This window comes from Apaloderma vittatum, unplaced genomic scaffold (genome assembly GCF_000703405.1).
Source record: "Apaloderma vittatum isolate BGI_N311 unplaced genomic scaffold, ASM70340v1 scaffold37773, whole genome shotgun sequence".
Lineage (NCBI taxonomy): Eukaryota > Metazoa > Chordata > Aves > Trogoniformes > Trogonidae > Apaloderma > Apaloderma vittatum.
Window position 1 is genome coordinate 1 of NW_009708087.1, and position 16926 is coordinate 16926.

Here is a 16926-nt window from a genome sequence, read left to right on the forward strand (position 1 = left end):
CTCACAGTCCCATCATCTATCCCACATTTCTGTATATCTAGGTTTTTAACTGATGCAGAGGAAAGTTGAGCCTGAAATTCTGAGCTCAATTAACTGAACGCAAAGTGAAAGTATTGCCACTTTCTCTTCAGACTGTGTATATTTACTGTTTCCAACACTATGTTTTAAGGATTAGTCATCAGGGAGGGAGGGAGCCTGTGCTAGGAACTGCTGAAAGTATTGCACATGGAGATTTCGTCACACAGAGGGAGCCATACTCCCTTTTTCTTCTAACTGGAATTCTCAAATTTTATCCCTGTCTATCAGCAACGTCATGAAAAAAATAACTGGAATAAACTGGGCTGCAGCCAACGCTGTACGAGAGCTTGCCATTCTTATCAGTGTCCTTACCAGTGCTCAGCGCCGCTGTTCTTGGCCTGCTCCGCTTCTTGTAAATGTCTTGTAGCTGCTGCAGCCAAAGCGGTGGCGCTCTCGTTCTGGAAATCGGCAGCCACAGCCTGCGCAGAGGGAAATGACAACACTTATTTGTGTGGACTTTTAAACGTTGGCCGTTCCTCCAGGTGCCCTCCATGATGCCAGGTTTATTGTTATTTGCTGTTATCACTTTGGTTGCATCTACACGTGGAACACATTTCATACCAGCAACAGATCCTGTGCAGCAATCCTCACGGTATAGGAAAACGTATCATCATCTTCATCCTCCACAAACTGCTGTGGATTTGCAGTCCAAACTTTTATCTAAAGCAAAAAGGAGGCAAAAGGACAGGGTAGATGACAAATTCCAAACACCAAGGGTAGAAGGGAGCTTTGCTGTTCCCAGTAACTCAATTTTGACAAACTGCTTTCAGAATTTTTTCTCTGCCACAAGAGGTCGTCACCTTCAACTGATTTTCCTCATATTTTGTGGGAGAAACCTTTGAAAAGGGGAGACTCGCTCTGTTCTAAGCTCATCTTGCTCTTCTGCTCTTCACTTGAGGTTAGAATTTGACAGAACTCATGACTGACCTGAGATCAATGCTACACGGGTTTGTTCACAGATGAGGAACGGGAGAAGCAGATGAATCTTTAAGGAGTGCCTGTTTTGACGCACGCCCACCTACACAAAAAGAGGATAGCCATCTGGCCTGGGAGGCCAGGAGCCACGTAGAACTTCAGTACAAATTATTTCACACTGCTAGCACAATCTTTTCACTATCACAGAAGCCTGGCTACCCCTTTCAGTGTGTTAATACTCGTTTTCACAGCATGAATACTTCACGATGCAATGAAGGAAGAAAGCTTGAGAGAGTTGTAAATTGAAAGAGGGCAGGTTTAGATTAGGTATTAGAAAGAAACTCTTCACTGAGCCACTGGCACAGGCTGCCCAGAGAGGCTGTGGAGGTGCCCTCCCTGGAAGTGCTCAAGGCCACATGGGATGGGACTTGGAGCAACTTGAGCAGTAAGTGAGACGTGTCTCTGTCTGTGGCAATGGGGCTGGACTAGATGATCTCTGAAGGTCCCTTCCACCCCAAACTATTCTATGATGCCACGACCCGCTCTCCACATGACACCAGAACACTCGGATGCCATTGCCCTAACTCCCGGCACAGCAAAGCGACAGAGCAGCCTCTTGGCTTACAGCAGCTCCCACGCACTGAAACTCTCCTCAGGCCACCGGCTGTTCTACATCTCTTACTTCATTCGCTTCCTGCACAGGACAAACATGCTCACCTGCTCCTCTGTGATCTGCATGTAAAGGAGGATGTAATAGATCAGCTCTGGCAAAGCCTTCTTCACTGTGCTCTTAAATTTGTTGTTTTCCAACAAGGCATGAACAAATTCAAATATGCTGAACACTAGATTTTCAAAGCCCAATACTTCACCTGAACAAAGAAGTAAGTGAGGAAAAAAAGAACACGACTGAATACGCCAACATACAGAAAGGCAAAAGTGAACACACACCCCATGCCTGCATATGCGAACAGACACAAAAGTATAAAGGCTGGCAAATACAAGGACAAGTTGTTAGCTTGTCTGACGAGATAATGCTTATTCTTACTCCAGAACGTTCTGCTCTCTTCCCACCTCACTGCACACCCCTCATTAAAACTGATCATGCTCAACCTAAAACCTGTTTGCTTCTCTTTTGTCCCATTACTTTTATCTCAAAATTGGTGCAGAACTCACTCCTTAGTCACTGGAAAACTTAAAATTATGCAGCTTCACTGATCGCTCCTCGCCCACTGTGACTGCCAGGCAGCCCCAGAGAACTTCTGTCCTGGTGCTCTCAAACCAGGACAACACGTAACTCAGAAATGATGGACACTGTTCTAACACCATCAATGTACTTTGAAGCACAGATCTCCTCGAGTGTTTCAGCCACTCTTTTGACAGTAACGTTTAGGTAAGTCCATTCCTCTCCAAAAGAGAAGGCAGAAATGCAGATTAACAAGCTCTTACCATCAGAATCCACAGGGTCCTCCACCTCTTCTGTGTAATTTACTTCTGTCCTCACATAAGTGGATGGAGTTAAGTAAATACGCGTGTCTCTAAAGGACTGTACCTATGTAGGAATTAATTTGTTCCTATCTTAAAAGTCCTGATAACTAGGGAAGTTTTCTTTCTTAAAAAAAAATTTCACACAGTGCTGTGTTTCAGAGAGAACACAAGCCCCAGGCGCTCCTGGCTTCGTGCACTGCTCAACTTGCACATGGCTGCCAGGCATCCTCTAAATCATTTGACTGACGACGACTAAACACGCCAAGGTAACCCAAAACTCCATTTACATTAAAACTTTGCAAGAAGGGAACCGCTCAGGCTCACCGTTCCCAGGGGACAGCGAGTCAATTCATCTCTTCACTGCTGCCGAGGGCGAGGAGCCACCCCACGACCCCACGTGCTACCTGGGGTTGGTTCTGCTCCCTGCCCAGCCTCTCCACAAGTCTCCTGCCTGGGAAGAGGCAGAAAATTAACCTGGGGTGGAAAGGAAGGATGATGGCAAATTGCAGGTCCAACAACTGCCTGAGCAAAGACTCTCCGCCTTTGCAAACGGAGAACTATTTTTTCAGCTTAGCTGCCAGCAGGACTGCGGTGGGAGTCAGGACAGGGAAGGGAGAAATACATCAAAAATGTAACAAACAGCTCCTTGTATTTTAAAAGGTATCTAAAAAAAAAAAACCACCAAGAAAAAGCAAACCCACTACCAAAAAAAATAAGAATAAAAAGCCCAAACAAACAGCTGACCTTGAAACCAGACAGTCTCTACTTGCTCAGGCACTTTCCTGTTCTCTCTCCCTGCCCCTTTTCACTCTGCAAGAGCCCGGCAGCCCATATGCAGCAGGATTCTGAAGCACAAGACTACGCAAGCAGCTTTGATACAAAAAGGTCTCGACCTCTCATCTCTAGAAGAGTCATTCTTAATTAAATTACAGAGAAACAAAACAGTCGACTCTTACGCTGTTGTCACAACACAGCATCCCGTTCTGGTATTTATATCAAAAACTCAGGAAAAGCGACAAGAAGGCTCAGTATTCTACAATTACTGTCTCATGGTAAAAGGCTAAAAAAAGCAACTTTCGGATTAACAATATGGAAAGATCTGACTTGTAAGTTTACCAGGAAAACTACCACCAGAATAGTTCTAACACGGCAAATTGTGCAGAGAAGTAACAACCTAGCTAAGAAATTCAAAAGGCAAATCAACTTCACCTTCAGCAGCAACTTCAGCCGTCAGTGCTGCTGCAGTGAGGGAAACTGCAGATCCTGTTTACCTGACGTCTTTACATGGTGACTGGGTATCTCTTTCTGCAGGCAGCGTTCACTGCAGGTCACCAGAAACACCGCAGAGTTCGGCTGCACTTCCACAGCCAGTGTAACCCGGGCACTCGCATCAGGCATCATACACGACTTTTAAGTTAAAAGAAACTCAACGGGGCCTACTGGAGTAACAGAAATACCGCGTACAGCCTCACCGTAGATGCCTATATTCTGTCCGTCTGGCACTGCTCCACAGTTTGGGTCATTACTGCGTACGAGACAGTTTGTCTTGTTCTATTTTAGTTAAGACCACTCACTACAAAGGATATAAGGCGGCGCTTTCTGTAAGGGTGTTCCAGACAATGGGCAGGATCTGCTGCATTGAGGAAACCATGTGCTTCGGATAGTTCTTCACAAGTGCTGTCACAGCCTGGAACAAAAAAAGAATATGGATCAGAAGCAAAACTGGGGAAAACCATCAACAAACACTCAGATCATGGGCTGCTGTTTCATTCCCTGCTGAGATAATCCAACGCCTTCCTGCCACCAAGGTCTCCTCCTCTCAAGTACCTGACCAGGCAGTCCCCTCGCTTGCAGGAACCCTGACAAACAGACTCCTCTTTATACTTCACAGAATCATAGATTCCCCAAATCATCCCAAAACATTCTATTTGCTCTTTTGCAGGGAAGCAAAGGGATAACACAAGATGTACAACTCTGGAGATGAACACAATGAGACGATTTGGTGATAAGCCATAGACTCCAACCCGAAGAACATCACTGCACAGCACCGTGCGGACACGATTCCCACCTGGAAGCTATCCTGCGCCAGAAAATGAACTCTAATAAGTAAAAGCAGAGCACAGCCTATTTCTCACACTTGTACGCATGCAAGCAATAACGTCCGCTTCACATCCAGGGAACAGCTCCAAATGAAAACACCCACCCAGATCGATTCTCTCCCCAACACAGGGGCCACAGACAGGGGCAGGTGTGACAGCCCAACGCAGGGGCAGCTCAGCAGCAGGCTGTGCCCGGGGGTTCATGAAGCTGATCACCCTCATTTAGGGGAGCCCTTTCACCCACGCTGGCCAAAAAGCTCCTGAGGTCCCCCAGGAGTCAGTGAGCACTTGCTCCAGCTGTCAGACACCGTCCCCTCCCGCAGGGGCACAGCTCCAGTTACTCTGTACTGGTTACAGAAGAATCCCTCAGACTGCATCAACTGGCAGCCACAAGACAGACGGCTGTAAGTTTGGTTTTGCTTACCCAATATTGAACTTAACAGCTTATCCACTTTGTTTGTAGCACAAATATTAAGAGAAATAAAAAATAGTAATTGACCTGAAAACCAGCATTCGAATATTGGTATTGCAGCTACCGCATCTGTCAAGAGTGGGCAGCCAGAAACAACGCTGAAACACTAATATGAGAATGAGTCTGGGAGGCAGCACTACAGAAAAGATTTGTTGACAAAAACCAGCCTCTGAAAAAAAAGAAACTTCATGCAGGTGCTGCCAGAGGATCTGAACCTGATCTGCAGGACTGCGGCAAACTCAACACCCGATCACAGCCCCAGCAGCACCTAAAGAGACTGGATCCACACGTCACTGCTTCCAAACCCTCGGCAAGTTTCCCTAAGCCACGTGCCAAGATGATCTTGCAGGAAGTGCTGCTGGAGTGGTAAGAGCGTTCTTCGATTCAACAGCTCTGCAGTTCTAACAAGAGAAGGCTGCCTTTGCAAGTTCACAACTTTCCCGCAGTGCAAGTCGTTAAAAACAGAGCACTCTCCCTGTCAGATGTTGTATTTCAACTCCTGGCCTCTCGCTCTGCCAATTCCTCCTGCTTGTTTGAGCTAGAACTGCTTCACAGATCTTCTCTGCCAACCCCCAGGTATTGCTCCACCACCTATTAAATCCTCATTCATCTCTTCAGAGTCAAGCTGCTCCCCAAGCAGGACATTTAATGGCCAGGGCAGGCAATAGCCAACCGCATCCACACTTGCAGCCCGAGTCACCGCAAGGACACACTGAAATCACCTCTGGGAGCCACACGGCAGCTCCCGAACCCCTTCCCGCTATTCTGCAAACAAACATCCAACCCCACCCCCACCAATTGCTCAGCATCTCCTTACGGTCATTCTGTATTAGAGCCTTTTCTTGCTTCAATTCTTACTTTTGTCTTTGGACAGAGAAGGAATCCCCAAATTTGTGGATAAAAAGTTGAAAATATATGGTAGCCAGCAGCAGGAGAGCAGGCTAACAGTGGATGTTCAGTCAGAGTGGAGCAGGTGCAGGTTATGTACTTTGGTCACAAACTTCAGAAATTTGTCCCCAAGACACAGCTACCACCTCGTCTGCCATTCCAGAATAAAGAGGATACGAGTAATTACTTTTGTAACTAATTATTTGTTCCAACAACAGGAAAAATACACGCAGAACTTCCTGAGCCACCTAACACACAGGTGTTGAAGGAACAGATTTGAAGCATAAGTGAAGCAGCACTGCAGCAAGGTTGTACGATACTTGGTTAATTATTGGTTAATTGGTGCTCGATATATAATTACTGCATACTAAGTACTTCATATTTGTATTCCCTTGCTATGAATTGGCGTTAACTCTGTTACCTGTCATGTTTAATCACTCTGTTTCTCTCAATCAACAGAGGCACGTTCAACAACAGCGGAATTGCGATTCAAGAATATTTAGTAGCAGCTCATTCATCCTCAGAGACGCCAATTTAACACACGCTAAACTCTCAAACAACAAAACTAGAAATGACACCACTGGTACTTATACGGTGTCCAGTTCTGGGCCCTTCAGCTCCAGAGAGACAGGGACATGCTTGCGACAGTCCTGTGCAGCCCCAGGGATGATGGAGGGATGGAACATCTTCCTGGGGAGGAAAGGCTGGAGGACTGGGGCTCTGCAGCTGGAGAAGAGGAGCCTGAGGGGTGACCTCACTCCTGTGTATAAACATGGAAAGGGGGAGTGTCAGGAGGACGGAGCCAGGCTCTGCTCAGGGATGTCCAGTGACAGGACAAGGGGCAGCGGGTGCAAGCTGGAGCACAGGAGGTTCCACAAAAACATCAGGAGAAGCTTCTTGGCTTCTGCCCAGAGAGGGTGTGGAGTCTCCTGCTCTGGAGACTTTCCAACCCGCCTGGACGCGTTCCTGTGGGGCTGCCCTGGGTGACCCTGCTCTGGCAGCGGGTGGCACTGGGGGATCTCCAGAGCTCCCTTCCAGCCCCAACGTTCTGTGATTCTGTGTGTGATTCTTCGGTCCAGTCCTCACAGCTGAAAGTATTTTTGTTGTGGCCAAACTTCCCAGCTCCTTGAAGAGTCAAAGGTGCTGAGTTCCCTGCTGGTAACTGCTTCTAAACTTGGAAAGATACAGGGCAAGGATCAGTGATTCGTCGTGGTATGACCCAGCCTACTTTCTTAACCAGGATAACTGCCCCAGCGCATCAGGCAGATGTGCACACTGCAGAATTATTTGTTTAAGATTTTGGCCCTTCCTGCGTAACATTTGTACATGGAAAGCAAGACATTGTAGGTCTGGGCTCCTCTGACTTCCACCAAGAACTCAATGAACTTTGGAGTACAAAGCTCTCAAGAGACCGAGGGGAAAAAACAAAAATCATCTTCCTGTCTTTTGCTGGATAGCACTTCATTAAGGAAAAAAAGACAGGACTGAGTTCACATCTGTTTGAAAGCGTATTATAAAAAAGTCTCAATTCCCTCCTCCACTGCATCAGCACTTCAAGGGGTTCCTGTAATGATCTCACCTGTAGAGCTGGCTTAACTAATCCCTTAAGGTCTCTTACTTCTGCATTACAATGACTATAAAATCCACTTTTCTAGAAGGGAAGGCAATTTACAGGTCTTTTGCCTGAATCCTTTTTCCCTTAGAAAATTGCTATCACCGGCTTAGAAACCCTGAATGACAAAATCACTGAGTCAACAGCCAGAATACTCCTCTCTTCACAAAAAGCCTCCTACAAACCACTTGTCAGCAGCACATCTCCTGAGATCACTCTTCAAATCCACGCTCATCTTCTGCCACCATCAGCGCTGCCCAACACACAACAGCACATGCAGCCCCAAGCCGTCTCCCGGTGGCACCCGCCTAGCAGTGGCCAAAGCAGACGTCCCCACACAATTAAGGAACAGAGCAAGAACGTGATGACAGTTCCTCGAACACTTTCCTGGCCTGTCACATCTCTCAAGAAACTACTGCTGGGTGTCAGGGCAGACATACAAGTACAAATAGCTCCAATTCCAGTGAGCACTGGAACTGCTTACGTAAATAACAGAAAAGGCTGCAGAATGCACAAAAATCATCTATGGCCAGAGTGAAACTATCAACTACAACCACTTTCCAGGTAGGCTGGGAAGTACTTCTACTCATTAAACATCTCAATGTATGTATCCGGAATCAGAGATTCAGACATTCTTGAGCTGCAGCCTGTTCAAATTGAGATTATCCCAGAGTGCGCCCTCCACGTTAGCGTTCCTACATATTACTGTCCCAGGAATCCCAGCGCAGAGCTGGGAAAGGAGAAAAGATAACTTCAAGGGCCACTCTCTCAACAAAACTTGCTGGCATCCTACTTCCTTGCATTTTATGCTGCCAAATGCAAAATAAGCTCCTGCTGTCGCAGGCATGCGATACCTGCTAGCCCTCACTGCGAAGGGACAGGATGCCGTAAGCCAGGGAACGGCCGCCTCTCAGAGGGCTGAAAAAACAAGTTCCACAACAGGAGCCTCGCAGCTGCCAGTCTGGGTAACACAACAGCATCCTCCCAGCATTTACCTTCATGGCTCCGGTGCAAAGCCGGTCATTAAGAAAAACTTCTGAAGCTTGTCCTCAGTAACTCTCTCTTATTGTTTTCTTCAGGGAACGGGGCTGAATGGGCCTCAGCTGTCCATCCGCTGAAATCTGTGCCCTGCGACCCAAGTCCTGCTTACCTCAGCGCACGTGCAGGGAAACGAAAGATCTGGATTTGATTCTGTAAATTCTGGTTTTGAGCTCTTTTTTTCTCTGCCATGTTGCAGGCAGCACACCCTCAAACTCCAGCTGCTGAGGGGATCTCCACACCTGCTCTAATCCTCACTCCTGAGCTACAGGCACATAGAATCTGCAATCTAATCTCTTTTCTCCAGGAATCCAGGAGAACACAAAGGCTTTCCATCTCTCTTTTGCAGAGATAACTCAGCATTAAAGGGCAGGCAAGTTCTAGAAAAGCACCTGCACACAACGAGCTTTTAAAACTTCATGGCAGCAGAATTCTGCAGCACCTTTACAAAAGACAGGTGTTTGACTACCGAGTGTGGCATCCGAACAAGACGCATCCGAGATGCCTTAGGTCAGCGACTGACAAGGACGGATTGTCCTGTGGATCAGCCTCTATGGATCATTTTATGGAGAGATCCTATGGATCTCATCACTTGTACCTTCAGTATGGGCAGAACCATTTATTTCCACGTTGTACGGAGCTGGGAGCCACACCACTACTCGTAACACGAGCAATATCAGCAGAGGTGACACGTACTCAAGTTTCTCTGTTGTCCAGCACGTGTGACAGTGTACCGGTATCAAACTGTTCCTTTATTTAATCAGTCTTAAGTGACTTACCTTCAAGACTTCCATCTTAAACCCACTGTCTGATGTAGGTCCATCAGGCATTTGCAGGGCCTGAACAAAGGCCTCTGTGAACTGCTGCACCACCGGAAAAATCAGGACTTTGGCCGCACCCTGGTTACAAGCAATGCAAGCACAGCTGAGCGTTAGATACCGAACCGTCACGTCTGACAAGTAAAGCACCAGAGGCAATGGAAATTGCACTTTCCTGCTACAAAACCAAAGAGGGACTCATGGCTACTGCAGAATGTTGCAAAGTCATACGAAACACATTTGGCTTTTTGGGAACGAAGTGCAGCTGAATCCCACCCTTCAAAACCACACAGCACAGACTGCTACAAAACACACTCCTACATCTGAACTAACATCTGAACTAACTACATCTGAACTAACCACTTCAGACTCAAAACAGAGAGCCAGACAATCTGGTCTGAAGAGCCTCACGAGGCACTTCCATTTGATTAGATGAATCATGTCCTGCATCCTACCTCCCGGATCCCCAGGTTATAAAAGAACCCCAGGGTGACATCATCACCCACCAGCGATCTCGGGGAGCCCCGCAGACGGCATTTATCTCCCTCCTGAGCCACCCTCCCCCAAACCAAACAAGCTCTCTGTGAGCCGAGGACCAACAGCTGGCGTGAAGGTTAGCAGGGTGATCCCTCCTAGGGAAACGCAGCACGTATTTCTGCAGGTGTCAGAGCACTCCCTAAGTGAGGCTTGGCAGAGTAAGTAATACTAGACTAGAAGAATTTTACTGAGATTATTCCTCCATGGCTAAGACAGCAAAGCTGTAATTTATAAAAAGCAGTTTGTAAAAAGCTTGCCTTCTTTTTTTTGGAGCTGAATTTCAACAGAAACAGTTTTGTATTCAACACAAAGGAAACTTTCAGGCCTCCTCCAGAATAAGAGAGTGGGAAGCTACTACTGTCTTTTGGGTACGGGTATCAGCTGCGTGACACACTGTGTAAGTGTAACCTCGCCAACTCCGAACAGACAGGTGTAATTACCAGAGCTTCCCAAAAGGCTGCACGGAGCTGCTCCCTACGCAAACAGGGAGTAAACAGCAGATAGAGCCACTGTGCAGTGATCAGCCACCAGACCGAGAGTCACCCTTTCCTATCCTCATCCCACAAAAAAGTTTAACAGAACAACTTACTGCCTGGGGAAACCCACTTGCAAAGGCCATAGAAAATGCAGATGTGCTCAGAGCCAGACAGCAGACTCATGTCTATGAAGCTGCTTAACTACACAGCGCTTGTTTCTTAACAGCTATTCTTCCCCAGTTTAGTGTGCTTTCCACCACCACGTTAGGAACAAAAGGCTAACGCACACGCTGAAGCAAGTGCAGGTTCCAGAAACTCGTAAGCGCTGCTCCGCCCACGGCAGTGCAGACACTAGGACACGTGGCTCACCTGCAGGCTGGGAGCTGGGACAGGGATTTCCCACCGAGGGATGATCCACCACCTCCCACCCCTGCTGACTCCCCTCCTCCGAGCTCTTACAAGCACCTCTGCAGATACGGCCCAAGTTAAACTTAATTATGGGCAGCAAGTCGCAATACCCAGGCATGCATGTGAAGGAGCGAGTTTGTCACTTTACGTGTGTTAAATTACACCCTCTTCCCCAGAATTACAGCTGGCAGAGTACATGGTTCTCCAACGCTGTATTTTCATAATAACAATTATTTAGAGCCTCGCTCATTTTGAGCTCAATGTCTGTTGTACAGTAAGTTAAAATCTTGCCTTTTCCAATTCCTCCATGTTACAGATCATGTGGGCACACGTGGTAAATATCTCCACTGCACGCGACCTTGTGCGAATACCATACACCTAGAAAAAATGTTAAATAAATACATCAGGATAATAGAACACTGGTGTCCTTTAATTTTCTTTTAATTGTATTTATTTTTTGCTTTAACTTGACTCTCTTAGCATTGGCTTCAACATTTCTGTTGAAACAGTAGCTGCCATCAACTATGACACCATCAAGAAAATTCTTTAAGTCTAACTCGTAAGACAGTAGAGCTTAACCATCAAATCTGGAGTTTCTCCGCTCCAACAAACACTCCCACCAACACCGCTCAGTGCCAGCTTTGTAGTGAGGATCATACCTCTGCCATTGTGAAAATTTTGTACATCTCCGGAAGAATGACAGGAGCAACAAGTGGCATCTGTGTGTCCGTCACTTCTCGTGTAAATTCTAGAAAATGGGAAAAGAAGGGAAGTTCGCGTAAGAAAATCAATTTGTAGGCAATAGCAATAATAGAGCCTTTGGGAAACCATATTAATGAAACGTTGATTTGTGCTTGACTAGACCAGTTTCATCTGGCCTGCCCATGGCAATCCTTGGAGGCAAGCAGAAAAGTATCATGCAAAAAATTGCGAGTATCTGGGAAAAAGTGTGTTAGAATCAAAGTTCCTTCTGATCTATAACCTGTAGCACAGAACCTTCTTCCTCAGCTCTCATGACACGTACCGAGTGTGCAATTCAACACCAGTCAACAGGCCGCACACCCAAGAGAAGCAGCAAGTTCCAATTTCTTCAGTTTGGGATGAAAAGGGATAGGTAAGAAAAAGCCTAAACCACCTCTGAGACCAGCCTCGGCAAAGTTCTCGCATCCACCCACCTGTCAGCACTCTCATGGCTCCGTGCACCGCGTTCACGTCGCCGCTGACCAGCATCTCCATGAGGAGGTTGAAGAGCTCGGGCCAGGCTTCAGGCCAGTCCCAGTGGGCGATGGCTGACACCGCGTAAGCGACACTCGAGCGCACTTTGCTGATTGATTCTCTCAGCCCGTTGGGTAGGAGCTCCCTAATGGCAACTTTTGCCTGTAGAGAGTAAGCAATAAATAATATTTAGCAAAACACATTCCCAGACTAAAACAATTTAATTAAAAAAAAATATACTTACCGATATTGATACGACAGGTTTTACAAAATGAGACTCCCGAGACAAAAAGCCCTTGCACACTAAACACCCTAATTTTTTTTTACAGCGTGTTTTAAAATCGTGCTTCTCACACAGAGCCCTTGGCCAAGCCCACAGTAAACAGCTCACAGCTGCAATCAGATAGGATGTAGATATCTACACGGAAGACATCCAGCGTTAGCCCACATAAATCCCAGCTCCACTGTCGGCAGCTACGTTTGCTTACTTTGGAAGATTGCAGTAAATGAGAACTCGCCACCCAAGCCTGACAGGACAGGTTAAAAAAGCCAGGGCTTCCGGGGCATAATTCACAAGATTTATTTCAAGCCGTGATCTCTGGTTGGGATGAAACCTGCCCTGGATCTGAAGGATGGTCCAGTCAATAGTCGAAGTGGCAAAGGGCTAGAATCTGTGGCTGGATTAGCTGTTAGCTGCTCCTACTCAACACATTTTTAAAGAAACCCAGCAGGTCTTTAAGCTAAAATTTCTCATGAGAAAACAGCCTTTAAGTTCCAAGCTGAAAAACACAAGATTTAGCAAATCTCTGAAAAAGGACTGCCAGAATCAGTATTTGTAAAACTTAGAAAGCGGCTTTCTTTCAGTCTTGCTCTTAGAGCAGCAGAAACCTTACGGCTAAACTCTTCCTACAGAAACTAGCCCAAGCTTCTCAAGTCTCCTGTTAAGCAACTGAAAATAGATTTTTGAATTGGAAGATGTCAGAAAACCTTCATTGAAACCATTAATCCCCATAATAGACAAGGGCACCAGCGCTGTTTTAAAACCACCTACAGAAAGAATACTCTTGACAGATAAAATGTCTCAGAGCAGACAACACAAAACCAGATCTTACCCTTTCAGTGGTCTCTGGAGGTCTAAACTTTTCTGACTGAGAACACCAGTGAGTTTCCACATACTGTTTCAAAATTACAGACGCTAGCTGGATTGGAAGAGAGGTCAAGAATCAGTAACAAATCTCGCAATCACGGCAAGTGTCACCCCTGACCCATCTGCTCGGCCTCCGGCCCCACTAGGCTGCTTTCAGAGGGGCAACAGGGCTTGCCAAACCCGCCCAAAACCTCTGTGAAACGGACAAAAAAGAAAAAGCTACCACTACAAAAAGATGACCTGGTGGCCATCCACTGAGCAACGACGGCCTGTACAGCACTGACACAAGGCGGTGGCTCAATTTCCCCGCCTCTAAAAGGGCACAAGGTACAGATCACGGAGCAACTAAAGAAATACAGAACCAAAACTTCCTTTTCAAGGAGAAAAACATCTACAGAAAAAGCTGCTGCAAAAAACCCCCACGCTTCTGCTTGCTGACGCCCATCATCCACCTAAGAAATTGTGTTCATTCCCAGCAGGATACTGTCTCAGCACCAGGCGCATTGAGTCCAAAAAGTAAGTGTATAATACCCCAATAAAGTTAAAAGAGGAAGCGACAACTCTAGAGAATCATAAAAGAAAACAGAGAAGCAGTAATAAAAAGCTATCTCCACTTTTTCACCTGGAAACACGAGAAAATATTTTAAAACCCAAGGAAATGGCCACCAAAATTCTTTCTACGGTTCCAGGTAAACTCACCTGACGGATGGCCAGAGCTCCCTGCGGATCTACAGTCAGTTCCGCTAAATGAACGCCAAACTCTGCAAGACAGAAAAAAAAGAAATAATAAAAAAAAAACACATTAGTATCATAACTTCTATTCCCAAACAGCAAAACTCAGCAAGATTTCTGGAGAAAGACATCACGTCAATTGAATTACTCATATGTGGGAAGAAGACAATTCCAAAGTGCAGCTACTCCAATAAATCACGAGCATTAATTCTCCCCTTGTGCTCTCTGCACAAACCTGGTTTATTTTCTCAGCATCTTATTTCTTCCTCTTGTGGGCAAAAAATTTTGCAATGCAAGTTCATAATAAGAACATGATTTACAGCTTTTAAAACAAAAATAAAATCTTCTCTACAATGGAACACCATTATTCAAACTCCTACACGAGGGACGCACAGATAAGAGCCAGGATGGAGCGAAACCAGGCAGCCGTTCCTTTTTGGACAACTCGGGCTCATCCAGGGAGCGATTTGGAAACATCACTTCAACTGTCCCAAAACACAGCCCAACACAGCTCAGAACGCACCGAGCACCATCCCCAGCACCAGGAACTGCCCATCCAGTCACTTGGGCTGTGGGACCTTCTCCAGCAAGAAACTGGTCCAGAAAAAGCAAGAGCTTCTCTTAACTGCCAAGCAAGGTCCGTAATAAAGAGAAAATTCGAACACTTGTACCAATTTTGTTGGCGACTGAGCACAGGAAATAAAATCCAGGCAGAGCAGCTGTTCTGGTACGGTAAAGCCATGTGCATGGAAAAATTGGCTTAGAATTGCAACTCTAAGTTCCGGGTAGCTGATAACTGTACTAAAACACTTCATGTAATGTCACTACCCTGCTTAAGAAACCCATCTGTGAGGTGTTAGCTCTAGCAAGCGTGGAGCAGAAGGTAGGCCCTGAGGTCCCACCAGCACAGCCCAATCTCCGTCGACAGGTTAAGCTCGCTGACAGCACCCCTGACAAAAACACACTGGAAACTCTTCCCAAGAGAGTTCTGCAACTTCCCTTAGCAGCATATTTGAGCGCTTCACAAAGGTGGTTTTTTGAGCTTCTCCTAATATCCATCTCACTTGTAAGAAGCTTTTCTGCACTGGAATATAATTGCCTCCCAGTTTCCCAGGCTTACATTGAACGTGGCCGGTTCCTTCCACCTTTCTTGAGAGATTATGCATTTTAAAAAAGAGAGAAAAAAAAAAAAACTCTTATCCCAGCTGCAAAAGCAGGAGCCTCATTCCGAGATGTACTTAACATACTGCTCCTCTTCACTGTAGCACTAATTACTCTTGTAGCTGTCTGCGATATTCCAGGCTGCAGCACGACGTTGCTTTTCAGCCACATTCTTAAAGGGTGCAAACAAATGAAGAACCCAGAATGAACGCCACAGCTTCACACATCCCCAGCTCACCACTGTGACTATTCCTTTACTATTGGTAAATGAAGTGCCCTCACCGCTGCAGCCACTGATAACTACTCTACGCGCAGGTTTTCAGCCAATCACGCACTTTAAAAATATTACAACACTGCATGTTAACCGATACACAGTCACTGTGGCAAATACCAGGGATCCTACGGAACTCGGGTCCCTCACACCCAGTGCCTGCTTGTTTAAGCAATAAGCCAGCTCTCCCATCAAACAAAAATCAGGTGGATTTATTGAGAACAGATAATATAAAACTGTATTAGCTCTGTAGCATCTCGTTATCCTTTTATGTTGTAGATCATGGCAAGCTTTTTAATGAGTTGGTCCAAGAATCTTTGCTGGAATCACCCTGATCACTGTATAGCTCACTGGCTCCCCTTTTCTCCAAGAACTGGGCTGTTACAGTTTTCTTCCCAGCTGGCTAGGAACTTTGTATCTTTATCATAAGGAACTGCACTTGAAATGCAACCCTGATAAGAGCTTCCTCCAGTTGTATTTTGTAGAATTCAGGTATCAGAAACATCAAGTCTTCTTCCCAAGATAAAGTCTGTAAAACCAAAAAATCAGAAACTTTTAACAAAGGGCCTGGCACGGGGAACACTTGGCAAACCCTCCCTCCCAGCTCTGCTTTTCCTCTCCATTAACCTCAATCCTAATCAAATCCAGCGTTCCTCCTTCTCAATCAAGTTCCACCTCCATAACCAGTTTATGTTACCTCTTCACCCCCAGTTTTTTGGAGAAATTAAGCTGGACCAAATCAAGAACACAGTACTGAGCAAGCAGGGAGGAATGAACGAGCAGGACTTCCTACTGAATCCCTGCACCTCACCTCCCGCCTTGCTGAAGTGGACCAGCACCGACAGCGTCGAGCTCAGGACGTCCGTACAGAGCATGTAGTTGTCTCTGCTGGGGGCAGGGACAGGCAGGGGCCGAGGATGAGGCCGAGGTGGCTGCTGCAGCCAACCCAGGTGAACCCACTGCCCCGGGGACACCCACAGGCCAAATGAAAACAACGTGCGCTTTGCAGAGACCCAATGTCAGCCCCTCAGCTGTGCCAGAAATGGAGTTCCCTTTACCCAGCGTCTGCCCACCCTTGCACACCATGATGCAGACGGCCTTTTCAACGGGACTGGTTTTCAACCACATCATCACAAAGTAATTCGGGTTGCAAGGGCCCTCAAGAGGTCACCTGGTCTTCTCCAACCTCCCACTCAAAGCCGGGTCAGCTGTCAGCTGGGTGCAGAGTGTGGAGGGCACCTGCACACGGCCTAGGAAGGAAAACCGAGCAAGTTCCTAATGCTCAGCCAGAGCTTTGACACGCTATGAACGTGCTGCTTGGAGGGATTTTGTCAACACCCATCAAGATACTCAGTGACTAGCTCAGAAGCACTCTTTTGCCAGCACACCTCTGGAAACCGTAACCATATTTTCCTCATTTCTCAGCAGAGGACAAAGACTAAGTCCAGTCTTCTCCAGCACTCACCATGGCTTTAGGTTTCTCACTTGAAATCCCTTCCCCACTCACCATGTCTGGAGCCCTTCACTGGGCAGGGAATGGCATTTGCCGCTGTGAACAACCTCTCTTCCCGACA

General features: G+C 46.5%; 1 protein-coding gene across 1 annotated transcript; it reads right to left on the bottom strand.

The window, feature by feature from the left end:
- Positions 1–338: 338 nt before the first annotated feature.
- Positions 339–16240, bottom strand: LOC104271689 (importin-9-like; the record flags this gene model as incomplete). Its single annotated transcript, XM_009866429.1, has 12 exons — positions 339–497; positions 640–738; positions 1711–1862; positions 2440–2498; positions 4065–4165; positions 9367–9486; positions 11118–11204; positions 11486–11574; positions 12002–12203; positions 13154–13240; positions 13888–13949; positions 16164–16240. Coding segments are annotated over 12 exons (1246 nt in total), but the record flags the coding sequence as incomplete, so codon positions are not given.
- Positions 16241–16926: the final 686 nt, after the last annotated feature.